We start from the raw sequence: 18,125 nt of genomic DNA, 5'->3' as shown, positions 1-18,125 counted from the left end.
ACAGGCGCGTGGCCCTGAAGAACAGGCACAAACGACAGGCCTTAGATCAACATTAGTATGTATTTATGCACAATAAAAACATTTACAAGTTGAACTGGAAATTTAAACAGAAGTTTAACAGCTCTTATTATATTAAATAACCAAAACACCTTTTATTCCCAAAATTGGTAAAGAATAAATAATATAATTTACAATATGGTACAAAAAATAACCAGGAAAGGCAGGCATTCTGCTTTATACATACACTGTATATGCATATTTATAATCTATAAAACAAATTCACATCTGAAACGAGCAGAGGCCTCGCTATGGCTTAACCGAGAAGGGAGAGAAGCGGGGCGGGGCGCAGGAGGCAGGGCCAGGGGCTTGGCTCCCCACACCTCACCCACCCCAAGGACACGCAGCCACTGTGATGTCAGGAGAGCGCTGACAGCCGCGAAGGGTGTGCTGTGGGTTTCTTTCCTTGGTTGTAAATTACTCTTTCCTTGCTTTCTTTTTTCTCCTTGAGACCGAGTTTCGCTCTTGTTGCCCAGGCTGGAGTACAGTGGCGCGATCTCGACTCACCGCAACCTCCACCTCCGGGGTTCAAGCGATTCTCCTGCCTCAGCCTCCCTAAGTAGCTGGGATTACAGGCGTGCACCACCACGCCCAGCTAATTTTGTATTTTTAGTAGAGACGGGGTTTCTCCATGTTGGTCAGGATGGTCTCATACTCCCGACCTCAGGTGATCCGCCCGCCTTGACCTCCCAAAGTGCTGGGATTACAGGCGTGAGCCACTGTGTCAGGCCTCTTTCCTTGTTTTCTTAACACAAAGTATCGAATTTCCTGACAAATGCATCGGCTAGAGCTCAAGGTTTAAAGAGAAAACAAAACTGTCTTCCTCCTCCCTCGTTCCTGGTGTCTTATGCCCCACAACTTTCTTTGCAGAAGAAATGTTGAATTCAATGCTGTGATCTAATTAAAGATGCTATTAAACTAAAGAGGTTATCCACCAGAAACGAGGCCATGGCCTCTCATGCCCAGAACCTGGAGGTGCGGCAAAGCAAGGAGGCCAACCACAGAAACGCCGCCAAGACCCCCCCACCTGAGCTGGCACCCTACAGCTACAAGATACAGAAGGACAGAACAGCCAGGAAGCCACGAACTAGCATCCCGAGGCACGCAGTGCCCACTCATCACACACACCCACAACACCCTCAAGGCCAGAGGACTAACTGCCCTGGACCACAGACGCTCTGTCCCAATCTCCAGAAAAGGCGAATCAGCAAAGATCCCAGACGACGAAAGAGGGATTCGGGAAAGCTTTTTCTAAGAAACTGATCTCATCTTAATTACAGCATGCTCAAATGCACAAAGGAAGCCACTGGCTCACACTGAGACGATCACCGCTTCTGTTGGAAAGGCAGAAGATGCACGAAGTCTCTGTTTGGATCTTTTGAAAATTCTAGCCTTTAACAGTTGCCTATGTTTGTACATAAATATTCATTTAGGCCAGGAGAAAATGCATCCATTGTTTTCCTGCAACAAATGACACCATTTTCCCTTAATGTGGCAAGGAAATGCATATCACCTGTCTAGTTAATAGAGAGGCAGAATCCTCTAGAACTGTCAGCTTTATTACAGGAGACGAGTCAACCCGTCCTCTCCCTTAACCCATCTCCCCACTGGACGGCAACAGCTGCAGTCGGCTGCTCCCACGAGTCCACGCTGGAGCACCAAGTGGTAGGTGCTGTCTAAAGAGCCTACAAAAGCAGATCCTGACCTCCAAAACTTCACCCCACTTAGCTGTCAGGGGGTAAAAGGTGCCCTGACAAGCAGTTCACAAACCCTCCTGTCACTGGCAAAAGCACACGTAGCTCAGTGCTGTTAGGACTTGGCATCCCTGGTCCAGCCTGTGGGAGTATGAGAAAGCTAGCAGTGGTCTGAACTCGGCCTGGTATCCTAATCCTCTAGAGACGCAGCAAAGCCAGATACACAGAGGTCGAGATCTCCTTGTCTTCTCTGGCTCAATGAGATGCTAATTTCGGAAGCTGGTATATTTAGCACAAAACACAAGCGCTGTGGTTCAAACACTGCTCTCTCTCCCCCAGTCAAGGGGCACCACGTTTTTCTTTTCACCCCCAAGAGGTTTGGGACTGTTTGCTTAAGATCTCATGCCAAGGTCTGAAGGAGGGAAGCCAGCTCAGGCAAGAGCTCTAAGAAAAACTTGTGAGACAAAAGAAGGAAGCTCTTGCCCGGAAGTCCACTGTCCTCTCCACGTCCTCCCATTGGTGCAGTGCAGGGCCTGCCTGTGGTCTACAGTGGCTGTGGTGGGCTGCTGAGACTGCAGGACAGAGGGCAGCCACCTGCTTGTCCACACCAAAGGCCTTTCCCTCCTCTTTTCACCTCCTCCACTGTGGATGAGGAGAGAAGCAGTGGAGGGGCTAGGGCTGGCCTTGAGGGCCGCTGCGTGCTACGTGTCGGGGAAGAGGAATGGTAGGGAGGAGGGAGAGTAGGTCCAAGTAGGTTAGGAAAGCACAATCAATCCTGGATGCCGCGGGGGATGAAATGAGGCAGGAGGGGAAAGATGGCGGCACAGGTATGGCCTGCCCAACACCTCTGTAGCAGCTCCAGGCCACACTGGATGTAGCTGGACGGTGACTCATGTGCTTGGAACTTCTGAGGCTGAGAAGGCAAAGGGGCCCTTGTTAGCTCTGTCCTGGGGAAAGACTGGATGTTGGGCCGTCTACAGTAGGAACACTGGCCACCCGAGAGGGCGCAAGGAGGGAGACCACCACTAAGGCATACATTTGGAGAGGTCTGACCACATCTAGATGTCTGGGCCCTCGCCTGGGTGTCCCAAATGGGAAGGAGACACAGAAGTCTCAAGGCAAAGGTATGCAAGGGACTGAACACGTATGTCTGGCATGCCCACACCAGTGCCCGTGAGAGACACTTTCCCTGCAAAGGCAGATTTGTCTCAAGTGCCAATCAATCACACATTGAATTTAAGAACTTATGAGGAAAGTCTTTGCTGTGATCATATTAGCACTTAAGGGTCGACCCAGGAGGGAGAAATGACACCTTAGATCACCTGGAAGCTTGCGAAGGGACACAGGAAGGAAACCAACTACAGAGGGGACTTCGTTCTTCCTCTTCCATGTCTCCTAATCCTTAAAACACAAGAAAAACGTTTTCAACCACCTTAGCAGGGTCCCACGTAAAGTCCACACAACCTGCACAGTACAGGACTCTTCCTGCCCCCACTCCCTGGTAAGAGTCCGAACAAAACCTCTAGGGAGGGGAGGCACCAGCCCAGGTCCCCAGGACTCCGCAGCAGCCCTGCGATCGGCATCCGCGCGCTTGCTGCCTTGGGGTGTGACACCACCGGCACGAACCCAGGCCACATCCAACTGTCCTGCCCGTTACAGTCCACAGAGGGCACAGCTGATGAATGGCACAGGTTTGGCAGAAAGCAAGCAGCAGGGGCTGGGGTCTCCCTGCAGAGAGGGAGATCACAGCTCCTAGTGCACAGCAACTACACCAAGGCACACATACTCCCTTGTCTCAGAAGGAAATGCCACCGGAACGTCCAACACAACAATCGAGGCAGAGCACGGGCTGAAATGGGATCACTATGCAGACCCTAACATGGGCGTGGTGAAGAACGGCTCTAGCACCACAGTGATTTCTAACACTGGCCCTTCCCAAGAATTCGTCCTAGTCTCCTTGGATGCTGCTGCCTGCTGCTTGTAGGGAAGCAGCTCTGTGGCCACGTTCCTGCCTGTTGCACAGTCTGGGCTGCAGAGACGCCTGTGTTCAGACCATCTTTTGGGGCTGCTGGGCTTGATCTATTTTTCTCTAGCTCGAAGAGGGCTTTATCCGCCACCAGGACGTGTGGTCACTGGGACAGGTCACTGACAGCTGGGCCGCCTCCACCACCATCAAACAGAGCTTCTCGGCGGCCAGGCTCAGCGATGGACAACTCTTGGGCCAGGTCGTTGAACCGAGAAATGTAATCAATGCTGTTTTCGTTCATCATGCATACCAGCTGGGAATCCACAACCTGCAGGAAGAGGAGACAGGAAGAGCAAGTCACTGCGACTGGCTGGCCCTTCAGTGAAGGGCGGGTCCCTACATAGGACGAGAAGCTCCTGTCAACTCCCGCCATAGGAACCCAGCCATGGATGGCAGCCCAGGGCTCTGTGCAGAATTTCAGAATCACCTGTTACCTGCCCGCACAATCTTTAGGTAAGTGCTTGCAGAGAACCTGTGGTGTGCCTGGCACATCTGATGGCTGGGATGAGGGTGCTGGGCCCCCGGCCCGCCATGAGACCTAAGGGGGAAGACACCCAACAGGTAGACAGACAGTACGCAGCAGACACAGGGACGGGGGCAGTCTGCGGAAACAGAAGCAGAGTGAGGGGAGGGAGTGTGCCGGGGGAAGGGCGCCAGAAAGGGTGCTCCAGGGACTGGGACCTGAGTTGGAGGTGGGGTAAAACCCACAGAGACATGAGGACAGGTGGGGGCACGTTCCGTCAAGAGACATAAGAACAGGTGGGGGCACGTTCCCGTCATAGACATGAGGACAGGTGGGGGCACGATCCCATCCAAGTCCCAAGGACATGTGGTGAGGGCACGTTCCCATCACAGACATGAGGACAGGTGGGGGCACGATCCCGTCCGAGTCCCAAGGACATGGGGTAAGGACACGTTCCCATTGGTCCTGAGGACATGTGGGGAGTATGTTCCCGTCAGAGACATGAGGACACGTGGGGAGAACGTTCCTTTTTAAAGAAGCAACAGGCATGTTCCCTGAGACAGGGAAAAGGCTTTGACTGAAAAGTACAACCAAAGTGGTGGCCATGACACAGTGTGTGAGGCAGCATGGAGCTGAGGAGATGGACGGGAGGGCCTCGGCACCAGGATCTTGTCCCATGAGCAAATACGTGCTCTAGAGTAGAAGCCTCATGAGGACAGAGGCCATTGTTTGCACACAGTAGACCCTGCGAAAATATTCCTTAATGAACTGCATGACACTGTGAATGCAAGAAGTCTGGAAAATTCTAAGTAGAGCTATGGTGTTAATGAAATTTTATGCTTTTATTATGGGAAATGTCAGACAAATTAACATTTGTTTTCAAAAGCAGAGCAAAGAGTCATTCTCCTTCCCCTGTGTGTCCATCATCAGCTCCCACCCCTTTCATCCCAGGGCCACCCAGCTCTACCCCCGCCCCTCCCCTTCGCACTAGCCCTTTCATCCACAAATGCCTCAGACCATCCTTCCAGAGGACGACGATCTGCTGACAAACACACTCACGTTCTGAGTGGAGGGCTCTAGGGAAAACTCCATGCTAAACGCTGACTTGCTCTTTCTGCAGGTGAATATGTGTTTGCATTACTCGCAACGGGCAGCGTTTCACAAATACCAACTGCACCCTTTCTCCGCTACTCACTCCCATGTGCCATCTGTTGCCCAGGATTTCATTAAAGGTACAAATTCTGACTGGGGTGAGGCTAACACTCTACATTTCTGACTCCAAGGGGCTCCTGTCACTGGGCTGTGGCCCGTCCTTTCAGCAGCAAGGTCCTGGCATGCTGCCTCAGGGCTCGTACACAAGGCCCATCTCCACAGAGCCCAGCACTTAGGAACATGCGCACAAACACAGGAAGAGACAGAGACCGGCTTCTCGGGAAACATCAGACTCCAAGGTGTGCTCTGAATAATGATTCTGGGGCCAAACAGGATTGAGAAATGCCACACACTGTGAGATGGAGATCTACTCTATTAATTGTGTCTATGTGTGTTATTTGGTTAAAATTTTCAGTCATATCGTATCACGGCTTGGCTTGGAATTCTCCAAAGCCTGCCCATGAGTTAATCATCTCAAGAGTCACGACTCTCATTTGGATACTGGGTAGCGGAGGTGTCCGTGAGAAACAGGTGTTTTGATCTTTTTTGGATCCAGGGTTTCCCTCAAATATCTGCCTACAAAATCCTCAAGGAACACCTACCGATGTCCCAACATTGTGGGGACTACATTTGGGGAATGCTGCTCCAGGACTTTCACATGGGCTAAGCTCATGTAGCCTCCTGGACCTGGAGTTCCCTGTCCACAGAGCCCTCACGCAGTTGCTCACACACCTGCCACTCTGCACCTTACATCACAGTGAAACGGGCCTGTCTTCACCCTGCAAGCCTGACCTGCCCACGAATGCCACGCAAACCACATGGTGGAGGCCTTGGGGGCTACAACCAGATGGCCTGGCCAACAGCAAGAGGGACGCTGCACCTGGCCAAAAGAGGAGAGTCACAAACCACGTTTCGCCTTTGCATCAAGAACCTGCCCCAGTGACTCCTCCTATCACTACCCTGGGCGTGGGAGAAGCATGAGAACAGCAGAGCCAGTCTCAGCTCCCCTGCACCGCAGCTCAATGTGACAGGGAGACACTGCTCAAAGGTCCTGCTGTTAGGATGGGAGCACCAACAACACAACTGCTGCAACCACCCCTTACTCCTCCACAACGGTGCCCGCACCTCAGCACCTCACAGCCGGTGAAGGACAGGTGACATCCCCACTTGGCTCTGGCTGCCTTCAGAGACCCTGCTCTACACGCCAGACCAGGGCTCCCAGTTCAGAGACCTGCAGAGCTCAGCTGAGACTAAGTCTGTCATTCTGCATGTGGGGACGAGAGCCAGCCGAGCATCCCCAGATCCCTCCATTCTCAGTAGTCAGGGACCCGAGTGTGTACGTGCTGTTTCCTGATCTTCCACTCTTGGCAAACAGCTCTTACTAACCCACAGGTGTGCAGGAAGAGTGCTGGCAACCCCTGGCACGAGGGGTGGTGGTCAGGTGCAGCTGTGAGGTCAATGCACTCACCTCTGCGACATCAGCCAGGGACCTGGACACAAATGAGTCCCGCGAGTTTCCGTCCAACAAGCTGGGGCCAAGCAAGGAGGTCCCACTGTTGGTCCCAATGGGAGTTGGCAACATCTTGCGGCTCTTCTCTGGGGAGATGAAGCTTGCTGCAGAGGAAAGGCCAGAGGAAAACACCCTGAACCCTGTTTGGTCTGGACCAGTCCAGCAGAAGGGTCCTGAGGCTGGGGGCAGCCAGGCCAAGCCCCGGCCCCAACCCCAGCCCCGGCCCTGGCCCCAATCCACAGACTTGTGCAAAGAGCTTCCGAGAGATTCAACACGCCGTGATGAGCTCTTCTCGTTTAACACGCCTTCCTGCATACAGATGTACACCTTTTCCATGAGTCCCACGGTCTCCCATTCCCACTGCCATCCCCACCCCCATCACGGTGTCCCACCCTCACTGCCACCCCCCAACCCCATCACAGTCTCCCATTCTCACTGCCATCCCCCACTCCCATACTTTCTTCTGTGTGACTAGTCTCATGCAGGTTGTTTCCAACTTTTTTTTTTTTTTTTTTTTGAGACGGAGTCTCGCTCAGTCGCCCACGATGGAGTGCAGTGGCACAACCTCGGCTCACTGCAAGCTCCGTTTCCTGGGTTCACACCATTCTCCCACCTCAGCCTCCCGAGTAGCTGAGACTACAGGAGCCCGCCTCCACACCCAGCTAATTTTTTGTATTTTTAGTAGAGACGGGCTTTCACCATTCACAGGATGGTCTCGATCTCCTGACCTTGCGATCTGCCCGCCTCTGCCTCCCAAAGGGCTGGCATTACAGGCGTGAGCCACCATGCCTGACCTTTTAATTTTTTTTTAAGGCAGGGTCTCGCTCTTGCCCAGGCTGCAGTGCAGTGGTGATCATGGCTCACCGCAGCCTCAAATTCAGAGGCTCAAGCAATCCTCCCACCTCAGCCTCCTAAGTTGCTGGGACTATAGGCATGCACCACCACACCTGGCTCATTTTAAAATTTTCTGGGCCGGGCGCGGTGGCTCAAGCCTGTAATCCCAGCACTTTGGGAGGCCGAGACGGGCGGATCATGAGGTCAGGAGATCAAGACCATCCTGGCTAACACGGTGAAACCCCGTCTCTACTAAAAAATACAAAAATCTAGCCAGGCGAGGTGGCGGGCGCCGGTAGTCCCAGCTACTCGGGAGGCTGAGGCAGGAGCATGGCGGGAACCCGGGAGGCGGAGCTTGCAGTGAGCTGAGATCCGGCCACTGCACTCCAGCCTGGGCGACAGAGCGAGACTCCGCCTAAAAAAAAAAAAAAAAAAAAAATTTCTGTAGAGACAAGGTCTTTCTATGCTACCAAGGCTGGTCTCAAACTCCTGGCCTCAAGCAATCCTCCTACTTTGGCCTCCTGAAGTACTGGGATTACAGACATGAGCCACTATGCCTGGCCTGTTTCCAGTTTCTCATGATTCACATGTGACTGTCGAAACATCTGCACTGCTACATGCAACAAAAGGAAACGCTTGCAGGGTGCTGGGTCCCTCCCAGCACCTCTCAGACCCAAAGTGCCCAACGGTTCAGGGCTGTCAGGCATGGTGCCCATCATGCCAGATGTGCCCAGCCACAAGCCCTGGCCCCGTACAACTGTGGGCGCGAAGACCCCAGACATCTTAACCAGAGCTCTCTCTGGGCAGGCTACAGCAGCAGGTGTGTCTTTGCCTATGACACCCCCTTCCGGCCACACCTGCTACCCAGTGGGCAGACGGACAGTGGGGTAGGACGACGAACACGTCCTTTGAACTCTCCGATCTGTATTCAAGAATGCGCCAGGTGGCAGCTGGACCATCCACTTCTGAATACCTTACTGACCACAGAAAGAGAAGAGCCAAGAGAGTGCCAAGATACCATTTCCTTTTCTGCCCTCGAGAGAATCCTAGTGGGGAGCGGCCAGGCTACCTGAACAGACTGGGAAGGCACACAGAACCCAGCATCTGGGCTCACGAGAACGTTCCAGGTCTCCACTGGGTTGTGGGTTACCAGGCTATACATGCTTGCCACAGCTTGGTGAACTGTACACCCACATGTAAATTACACCCAAAAATATTAACTCAGAAAAACACAAACACTTGAGGAGTGAACAAGCCAACAGTCCTCGTGGGAGTTAGAGTAGAATGAGAATCCAGCGTCCCGCCGACCCCAGCCCCTGCTGCTCTGGGAAAGGAGACAGGAGCCCTGCCCATACACTCACCAAACAGGCTGCTGAGCGAGGAGTCGGTGGAATCACTGGGGTACCACTGGGGGTCGTGGGTGGGAGAGGCAATCCAGTGTGGCTGGGGGCTGCTGGACGGGGAGGGAAGGCTCTTGGAACTGTCACTGCCGTTCAGTTTTGCTGGAGAAAGAGGGACCCCTTCACCTGCCAACCAAGACCCCAGATCAGAAACGCCTTGCTGTGGGCAGTGAACAGCACCTCGCTCCTCCAGTCCACCACGGAGAAGGCAGCAGGGCCACAGGGCTCTGCCCTGCTGAACCAGATAGATGGCACGGCTCTGCAGGTAAGGAGCACAGTGCCTGCAGAACAGCTCTGCAGGGTGGAAGGGCACAGCACAGAGTGAAGGCGATAGCAGTGGTCACCACGGATTCCATGTGAGTCACCTCATGGCACCCATAGCAGCCCTGGGAGCTGTACCTTATTCTCAACTTACTGCTTAGGAAAGGGAGGTTCAGCAAATTGGTGATCTGCCCAAGGCTACATGCTAACACACTGTGAACTCACAACTCTCTGAACCCATAGCCTGCGTCACACCAGTGAGCAACAAACCACTGCTCCCAGCAGCTTTGTCCCAGACAGCAGGTGAGACCACAGCCCACAGGCCAGTCCAACTGCTTCATAAACTGTGCAAGACTCGCAGGCTGCCTGCTCAGGTTCAAGATCAACTAGGAAAATACTGTGTGATCCCCAGGCTGAAGAGCGCCTGGGGGCCATCCCACTGTCTCGCCTGAAGGTCAGGAGCAAGCCTACCAGGCCATCAGTTGCCTCAGGTCCCACAGCTACCTTATCCACCTGCAACATCCCTGTCGGAGCCAGACAGCACCTTGTAGGTGGCAGCTTTTCAATTCGTAAAAATCACAAACTGGAATATCCCAGGAAGTGTGGCAGACACTGGGGCAGGAGATCAACACCTGATGACAGGAAGGGCTGGGAGGCCGCCCTGCCCTTACCGTACTGACCGGAGCTGATGGCGATCTCAATGATGGAGTCACTAATGTGTGTGGCAGGCTCGCCCTGTGACAGCGCATCCTCAGGCGGGCCAGGCAGGGAGATGTCGAGCAGAGCAGAGACATCTGGTGGAGATAGTCGGGTGCTGGAGCCCTCTGACGAGGATAGTGGTGTGGAGAGGCCATTCTGGAGAGGGGCCTTAGGCAGCTCAGATAAGGACAGAACAGGCGAGCCCTGCTGGGAGACAGGTATTTTTCAGACACAACCAGGTCTACCAGAACCCATGACAAGGGAGGAAACACCAGCTTAGTCTCCTAGCTTGTGGGCAAATCAATAGGGTGATGAGTGCTACAGTCACCTCATCCCTCCAACTCAGGAACACACTCAGGGAATTTATTTCTCCCAAAAACACTCAGTATGGCAGAGTCAGAAGGTCAGGTTGCAGTGACCTGGACCTGCTTTGACTGCTGCCAGAAAGAGAGTGGGGGCTGGGGGAGTTACTAGCTGACGGCCTCCTCCTCCCAGAAAGCCGAGTTCTTCCAGAGCTGGGTCTGAAACAGCCTGCCTCGGAGAGGGGAGCAGGGAAGTCTGAGGTGGCGGACAGTCATATTCATTTATCCACCCTGGGCAGCTAGCCCCGCAGGCAGAAGAACAGCAAAGCCACCGCACAGTCTAGGAGAGAAGCCAGGCCACTGCAAGACTGCAGGTGGCAGCTCATGGCACTGCAGGGAGTCCTGGGGCAGCTGCTTTGCCCAGCAGCCCAAGAGCACACTCTACCTGGAAACCGTCTGCCACTGGTTCCTGCTCAGGCCTCGAAGGGATGCTGACGAACGGGTCGGAGCCCTGCAGGAACAGCACGCCCATGAGCAGCTGCAGGGTGCACCAGATGCCACCCATACCCTTGCCCGCGACCGAGTTCCAGAAAAAGAGGTGTTCCATCCCCCTGGCCTCCTAACAGCAGAGGGACAGGAAACGGACAGCAGTCTGAGATGGAAAACGCTGAAAGGCGACTTTCAGGTGTGGGTCCTGTACTTGCAATTTTTTGTTGCTTCCAAGAGTCAAGTAAAGTCCTATGAGCAAGTCAACCTTGTAGCAGGCAGGGCTGGGCTCCCTGGAGTCTTAACAGCATCAGCCCACCTCACCCTCCTTGGGGCCACTCTGAAGTGGCCATGGGAGGCCAGAGAAACCAGGTGCTTGGAGCCTCATAAAGGAGCAATGGCCAAGGCCATGCAGGCTGCTATCTTCCCAGATGAAAGAGATGCTCAGTGGGTCCCAGCACAGTGTTGTGGGCTCACTGCTGCCAGCTTGGTCACAGTCACTCTCAGATAGAGCTGTGTTTCCACACCGTCTCAGCTCTGGGTTCTCCAGTGCCACATGGCAAGCCTGTCCCCAACTTTCCTTCAGTGGCTCTCAACGCCCCTCCTGCTTTGTGCTACACAGAGCTTGCTCACGCCATGGCACCCCTGGTCCAGAGACTCTCCTCCAAAGGCAGAGCTGGAGTCCAGGGTGATCTCAGCCCCATGGCTTTGGTGTCCACACCAGAAGTTGGTGGTAATGCTGAAAAGCCCTTCTAAACACTCACCCCCACAGCGGGGAGGGCGTCTCCATCCTGGTGAGTTCCAGTGGAGTCCTGCCCCGAGATGGCGCCTGTCACCTCGTCTGAAGACAGTGGAGAGATGCCAGACAAGCCCTCGGTGTCCAAGGCAGGGAGGGGGTTCCCAGAGAGGATGCCGGCACTTGTAGCTGCTAAGTCGATAGCACCTGGCAACAAAAAGGACGCTGCACTTCTCTGCTCTACCGACAACCCATGAGATGTCCCAAGAGGGCTCAGGGAACAGCTTCTCTCTCACATCTCATGTCAATGCAAGAGCCAAGGGCTTAGATGTTCTCGGTGAAGGGTAATGAAACATTATGATTTGGAGAAGAAGACATTCAAAAAACCTGGTCACAAAAACATCCCTCAGAGGCTCACTCAGTGGCTGTGGCCATGCAGGTACAGACTTACTGGCCAGGTGACTCGTGGCCTGGGGTGGAAGGACCTTGGGCACGATCGGCCGAGACAGAGCTGCTTTGGTCAGAGAAGACTGGATGGGCCGGAACGAACCTCTCCCTGCGAGGGCGAGGGCAAAAGCAGACATGTCGAGCCCGCCCACGTGCCCTCACAGCAGGATGGGGCCGCAGGGGGCTTCCTTTACCGCCACTGTTGGGAGTGTGGGAGCCGAGCCAAGCTGGAAGCCACTGAACTTTCCAAATGCTAATGTGAGGAGTCAGAGGTCACACAGGCCCCCAGCATGACACAAGCTCTGGCACCCACCACTGTGCCTCCCAGGAGCGACTGGAAGGCTGCGGTCACCACTGTCATCCTGTGGAAATGGCTCTTTAAGGGTGACAAGCACCTGAGCTGAGGTACACACCCCAGGGCAGTCAGAGCATCAGATTCTGGACTAAGATGCTGCCACTGCAATTTGGTTTTATCTTGCCAGGCTTTCCACAGTTGAAAACCGACAAGTAGGCAGGAGAAAAAGCAATTGACAGCTGTAAGTGTCTTGCGATAAGTCAATGAGAGATGTGGAAGTCAACACTGGTAGAAAAGGGAAGTCACAGTATGTGCTTCACTAGAGGTTTCTCCCTGTGTAAGATCTACTGCAAGGAGCCAAGGCCCCCACTAAATGTACAGACTGGTGGAAGCATAATCCACACACCCCAAGAACACATCCACTACATAAAACGGCTGATAAGACGTTACGTATACAGAGCAGACAAGAGACGCAACTCGAACCAAGCCAAGCGCCTCACACAAGGCCATCTGAGGCCACAGACGAAGGGCACCCTTTGGACTAGCCGCCTCGCCCGCCACCGCAGCCTGCGGCCCAGCACATAGGGCACACTAGGTATTTGTCGGTAGAATGAACAAAGGAATGCCCGAAAATAAGCCATGGAAATAAGCACCCATTGTTTCCAAAGCCAGGGCCCTCATGTGAGGAGGAGGGACAAGCTATCCCAGAAAAGCTCAGGGTCCTTACCAGTTACGGAAGAGTTAGACAGGATGGAGAAGGAACAAACGTTGTGGGACTGGTTTTCCGATGGTCTAGGGAGCAGTGTTCTCTGTGGGAAAATGGTAAACAATCAAGGTGATCAAACTCCCATGCCAAAAAATCACTCCCAGTTACAAAGGAATGTCCCAAATAAGAGGGTGCCCAGCATAGCCAGGTGGGGCTCTTCTTCCAGAGCCGATGACACAGGGTGTCTGGGACCGTCCCAGACAGTTAGGACCTGTGCACCCCAACCCTCAGTTAGGTTCTCTCTGAAACAAACCCAGGTAATCAAACCTTTCCCAGGGAAAACTGGAGGAATGTCACAGTGATCCACTTTTTTTTTTTTTGAGATGGAGTCTTGCTCTGTCACCCAGGCTAGAGTGCAGTGGTGCCATCTTGGCTCACTGAAATCTCTGCCTCCCAGGTTCAAGTGATTCTCCTGCCTCAGCCTCCCAAGTAGCTGGGATTACAGGCACTCACCACCACGCCCAGCTAATTTGTGTATTTGTAGTAGAGACGGGGTTTCACCATGTTGGCCAGGCTGGTCCTGAACTCCTGACCTCAGGTGGTCCACCCGCCTCAGCCTCCCAAAGTGCTGGGATTACAGGTGTTGAGCCACTGTGCCCGGCGTGATCCACTTTTAATCCAGAACTTTCTTCTGGATTTGGCTAGAATGCAACTAGTCATATAAACCTGTTTATAACCACTGGACATGGACTTTTATGAGTGACACCCCCAATTGTGGGCTTCCTCACACATGGGGTAAGGAAAACAAAGTCACTGCTTGTAACACAGGCACCAAAGGGCATGAAGTGCTCCTTCACAGGGCTTTTGTGTGTGAATAATTAGGCCGAATGTGCTACAGGAGGTTTGAGTGACAAGGACTACCATCTGAGAAACTGTTCATCATGAAACTGCTAGTGATCAAGATAAAACACGAACAGAAAAGTGTCTCTCGACCTCCAAGTGTCTGAGGCGCTTCGGCCTCTGGGGTGCCGCTGCAGTTCCCTGACCCTCTGCAGTGCCCCGGGACACTGGTGTCGGAGAGACTGGAGAGCAGGCGCTACTAGAGACAGCGGCACGCTGCAGCCTCGTAGCGTGAACTTGCACTCCAAAGGCTACACTTTTCATAGCAGAGATTGACACATTTCTTCCGTAAAGGGCCAGGTAGGAAATATTTTAGGTTTTGGGGCCATACTTAACCGTATCCGTGTGGAAAACAGTAGATAGTACAGAAATGAAGAATCATGGCTGTGTGCCAGTAAAACTTTATTTACAAAAATATGATGTGGAAAAGAACACATATTGTATGATCCCATTTATAGGAAATGCCCAGAACAGACAAATCCATAGAGACAGAAAGTGGATTTGTGGTTGCCAAGGGCTGGCGGGAGAAGCAACGTGAGTTCACAGGTGCAGGGCTTCCGTTCTGGGTGGTGACGTTCTGGGATTAGACCATAGTGATGGTCGTACACCTTGCGACCACTGAGTCACAAGGTTTAAATGGGCAAACATTACAATATGTGAATTCTCCATCTACAAAGCTGCTTTAAACTAAACAAAACAACAGTCAGGCTGGAAGTAGCCCCTGGGCCATAGTTTCCAGCCCTGGTCTTAGTCTGAACAAAGAATACCCAAGATTTAGCAGGCATCTTTCTTCCCAGGACCGTTCATGCAATCTCTCATTTGTAAATACACTAAGCGCAAGGGAGAAAGAGATTTCTAAGAGTCTAACAAAAGGAAACCTGTGGATTAACCCAAAACAACACACATCCATAAATTTCTAAGGCCATCATTATCTCAGACTTCCCACCTCAGTTTCTGTATTTTTATGCTTCAGAATGCCAAGCTCTTCTTCTGAGGTGCCTGAGTCCCTGGCTGTCCCCCAGGCTTGCATACGGCATCCTCAGGGACTCCGGGGAGCTCATGAGAGGCCTGGGCTCTGGCGGACCCACATGCCCTAGCAACTGCTCCACCGACTAAATGTTTATAAACAGGTGCTGAGAGTCCATGAATACATCCCAATCTGCACATTCTTTGGACTTGAATCCCTATAACTGTCTTTTTTGCAAGTGGATTTCTCTGTTGTTGAAAGATTACCTTTACTTCTGGGTACCATTAAGTTCACTGTTATTACTTGCATTTTCACCCTACTCACAAGAAGGAAGGAAGGGGCAGGGATTTCCCCATTTTACACCATGAAAACGCGAGAAAAGGAAGAAGCCCTGTGTCCCGGTTGGCCCAGCCACAAGGCCACATGTTCAGACTTGACAAGACCCTGACCTGGACTACCAGTGGCTTCCGCAGGTGCCGGTTCCGCAGCTTCCGGGGCTTTGGCAGGAAGAAATCCGACTGCATCTGTAAGGGAGCAGCGTCCGGCATGTGAAGGTGCGCTCTCCACACCCCGGGGACGCTCGCACATGGGCGGCCCGCCCCACACACTCACGCTGATGGAGCTCAGATGCTGGCGGAAAGTCAGCTCCGCTTCTTTACTGGGAGAGAAGAGCTTCCCATGTCGGCTGTTGGGTGGCAAGGTTGTCGGGACAGCAAAAAGGCCGCCATCTGAGTCACTGCTTCCTGTGCCGGAGGGACCAGGCACCAAGAGGGGTCTTGGAGGGTTTCTCAAACCTGGCAGAGGAGAGGAGAGAATCAGTGTGACGGCATTCACCTAGCAATAGGTCCAGGGTCACAGAATTCTGTGGGTAATAAAGTCAGAAAGGCATTCTCTCGGCAACCCGTTCGGTTGTCTTGAAAGGAAAGACCTCTATCTCAGTCCCATGTAAAGACTGATTTTCTATCCTTCTCACTGAAATTCTTGTTCCCATTTTGAGCAGACCACTGGTCTCCTAGATAGGACAAAAGCACTTCACCATTTTGCTCAGTGCTCAGGAGTAAGGGCAGATAAGACACCAAAGATGTTCTAGGGCTAGAAGAGCCTTCAGGGTCTCTAGTCAGTCAACTTGCTTGGTGAAGGGCCAGATAACCAATGTCCACTCTGCAGATCATACTGTCTCTGGGGCAACTCAGCCGTGCACTGTAGCACAATAGCAACTACAGACAACACGTGAACAAATGAGTGTGGCTGTGTGCCAATACAACTTTATTTATAAACAGCAAGCAGTGGGCTGGATCTGGGCTGCAGGCCTACTATAGCTGGCTGCTCCCTGGTCTAAATCTCGAGTTTTTAGAAAACAGACCCAGAGGTAAAAGAACAGGAAATATGAGAGAGTTAGTATTGTGGGACCCTGCTACATGTTTTCATCATTGTCAGTGCTGCTGTAAACCACCCTGAGAATTCACGGTAGGCCAGCCTGGCCAACATAGCGAAACCCTGTCTCTCCTAAAAACAGAAATTAGCCAAGTGTGGTGGCACATGCCTGTAATCCCAACTACTCGGGTGGCTGAGGCAGGAGCATCACATGAACCCAGAACATGGAGCTTGCAGTGAGCTGAGATCACACCACTGCACTCCGCACTCCAGCCTGGGCGACGGAGCGAGACTCCATCTCAAAAAAAATAAAATTCATTCATATTAGGGACTGGCCCCCTCTCACAGGACCCCTCACCTGGCCCCCTCTGTCACCCAGGCTGGAGTACAGTGGCACAATCACGGTTCAGTGCGGCCTTGAACTCCTGGGTCCAAGTGATCCTCCCACCTCAGCCTCCCAAATAGCGGGGACCACAGGTATGAGCCGCAACATCCAACCACTTTTTTTATTTTCATATTTTGTAGAGATGAGGTCTTGCTATGCTGCCCAGCCTAGCTTAAAGTGATCCTCTTGCCTTGGTCTCCCAAGGTGCTGGGATTACAGGCATGAGTCACTGTTCTGGGCCTTATTTTACCTTTAAAACTCACCTTTTTTTTTTTTTTTTGAGACGGAGTCTCGCTCTGTAGCCTGAGCTGGAGTGCAATGGCTCTATTTTGGTTTATTGCAACCCCCACTTTCCGGGTTCAAGTGATTCTCCTGCCTCAGTCTCCTGAGTAGCTGGGATTACAGGCGCCTGCCGCCACATCTGGCTAATTTTTTGTATTTTCACGAGAGACGGGGTTTCACCATGTTGGCCAGGCTGGTCTGGAACTCGACTTCAGGTGATCCACCTGCCTCGGCCTCCCAAAGTGCTGGGATTACAGGTGTGAGGCACTATGCCCAGTCTAAAACTCACCATTTTCACACTTAAAAATTTACCACCCTAACCATGATAATCTGCTTTATTATAAAAATACTATGGGTTGAAAGCGAGTGAAACTGATGCCTCAGGAAACTGGTCGTGCTTGTCTTGGAGTTCTATGTACCAGGAACACAATTTACGATCCCTGAATTTAAGTTATTTCCTATATGCAGCTGGCACAGGGGCACATTGCGGACTGGCAGACTGTTCCATCATTCTTTCCGGGACTTGTGTTCACCTGTTGGCACCTCCCCTAACTGAAGGATTCTCTATTCTGAAGTTTTACATGTAAAGAAAAACAGAAAAATAACAACCTTCTCAGGGACTTTGAACCAACTCAGCACATTAGTGAGGCTTTTGCTGACACCATAAAGCAGATCCCAAAGTGACCAGCCTGGCAAAGGCCAGCTTCTTGCCAGCTTCTACACCCCGGGACCCCACAAGTCCTTCGTGACAAGCCCTGGCATCGCCCTCCCCATGAGGAGGCAGTGACTCTGTATCTTCACCGTGTCAGCTGGACTGTGGCAAGCTGGACAGTGGGGTCAGGCCTCAGGCACACCTGTGCCCTCAGCTTCGGCATGGCCCCTGAAGCCTGAGAGGATGCCATCAGGGCAGCCCAGGCACAGGGAATGTGGCTGCCACAGCCTCACCTGAGGAGCAGGGTGCCGAGCTGGGTGGGAAGGTCTTGCTGCTGCGGAGGGAAGCCTGGTTCCGAGGGCAGCGGGGGCTGCGAGAGCTGACGGTCACCACCTTCCCTGGGGGCGTCACTGACTGCTCCTCCTGGATGGGCCTCACCGAGGCTGTGGAGACGGTGTTTGCTTCCAGAGCCTGGGACGGAAATGGGCCAAACAATA

The 18,125-nt window shown here is 52.9% G+C and overlaps 1 protein-coding gene across 9 annotated transcripts in view; it reads right to left on the bottom strand.

Annotated features, from left to right (window-relative positions):
• Nucleotides 1-41: 41 nt before the first annotated feature.
• Nucleotides 42-18,125, bottom strand: part of CRAMP1 (cramped chromatin regulator homolog 1) — a 65,670-nt gene continuing 47,586 nt past the window's right edge. For 4 of the 9 annotated variants that reach the window (XM_037990041.2, XM_073015013.1, XM_037990036.2 and 1 more), the window contains exons 11-21: nucleotides 17,922-18,099; nucleotides 15,548-15,729; nucleotides 15,385-15,459; nucleotides 13,090-13,171; nucleotides 12,072-12,176; nucleotides 11,649-11,827; nucleotides 10,844-10,909; nucleotides 10,069-10,303; nucleotides 9,098-9,262; nucleotides 6,861-7,006; nucleotides 42-4,045 (exon numbers count right to left, since the gene is read on the bottom strand). In XM_037990041.2, coding sequence (XP_037845969.2) covers nucleotides 3,881-4,045; nucleotides 6,861-7,006; nucleotides 9,098-9,262; nucleotides 10,069-10,303; nucleotides 10,844-10,909; nucleotides 11,649-11,827; nucleotides 12,072-12,176; nucleotides 13,090-13,171; nucleotides 15,385-15,459; nucleotides 15,548-15,729; nucleotides 17,922-18,099 — 1,578 coding nt within the window. In that variant the 3' untranslated portion in view covers nucleotides 42-3,880. The remainder of the gene's footprint in view (nucleotides 4,046-6,860; nucleotides 7,007-9,097; nucleotides 9,263-10,068; nucleotides 10,304-10,843; nucleotides 10,910-11,648; nucleotides 11,828-12,071; nucleotides 12,177-13,089; nucleotides 13,172-15,384; nucleotides 15,460-15,547; nucleotides 15,730-17,921; nucleotides 18,100-18,125) is intronic. The other 5 variants (XM_037990042.2, XM_073015014.1, XM_037990035.2 and 2 more) reach the window with 4 other exon arrangements.

The sequence above is a fragment of the Chlorocebus sabaeus genome, chromosome 5, assembly GCF_047675955.1.
Source record: "Chlorocebus sabaeus isolate Y175 chromosome 5, mChlSab1.0.hap1, whole genome shotgun sequence".
NCBI lineage: Eukaryota > Metazoa > Chordata > Mammalia > Primates > Cercopithecidae > Chlorocebus > Chlorocebus sabaeus.
This window is presented reverse-complemented; position numbering and strand designations above follow the sequence as displayed.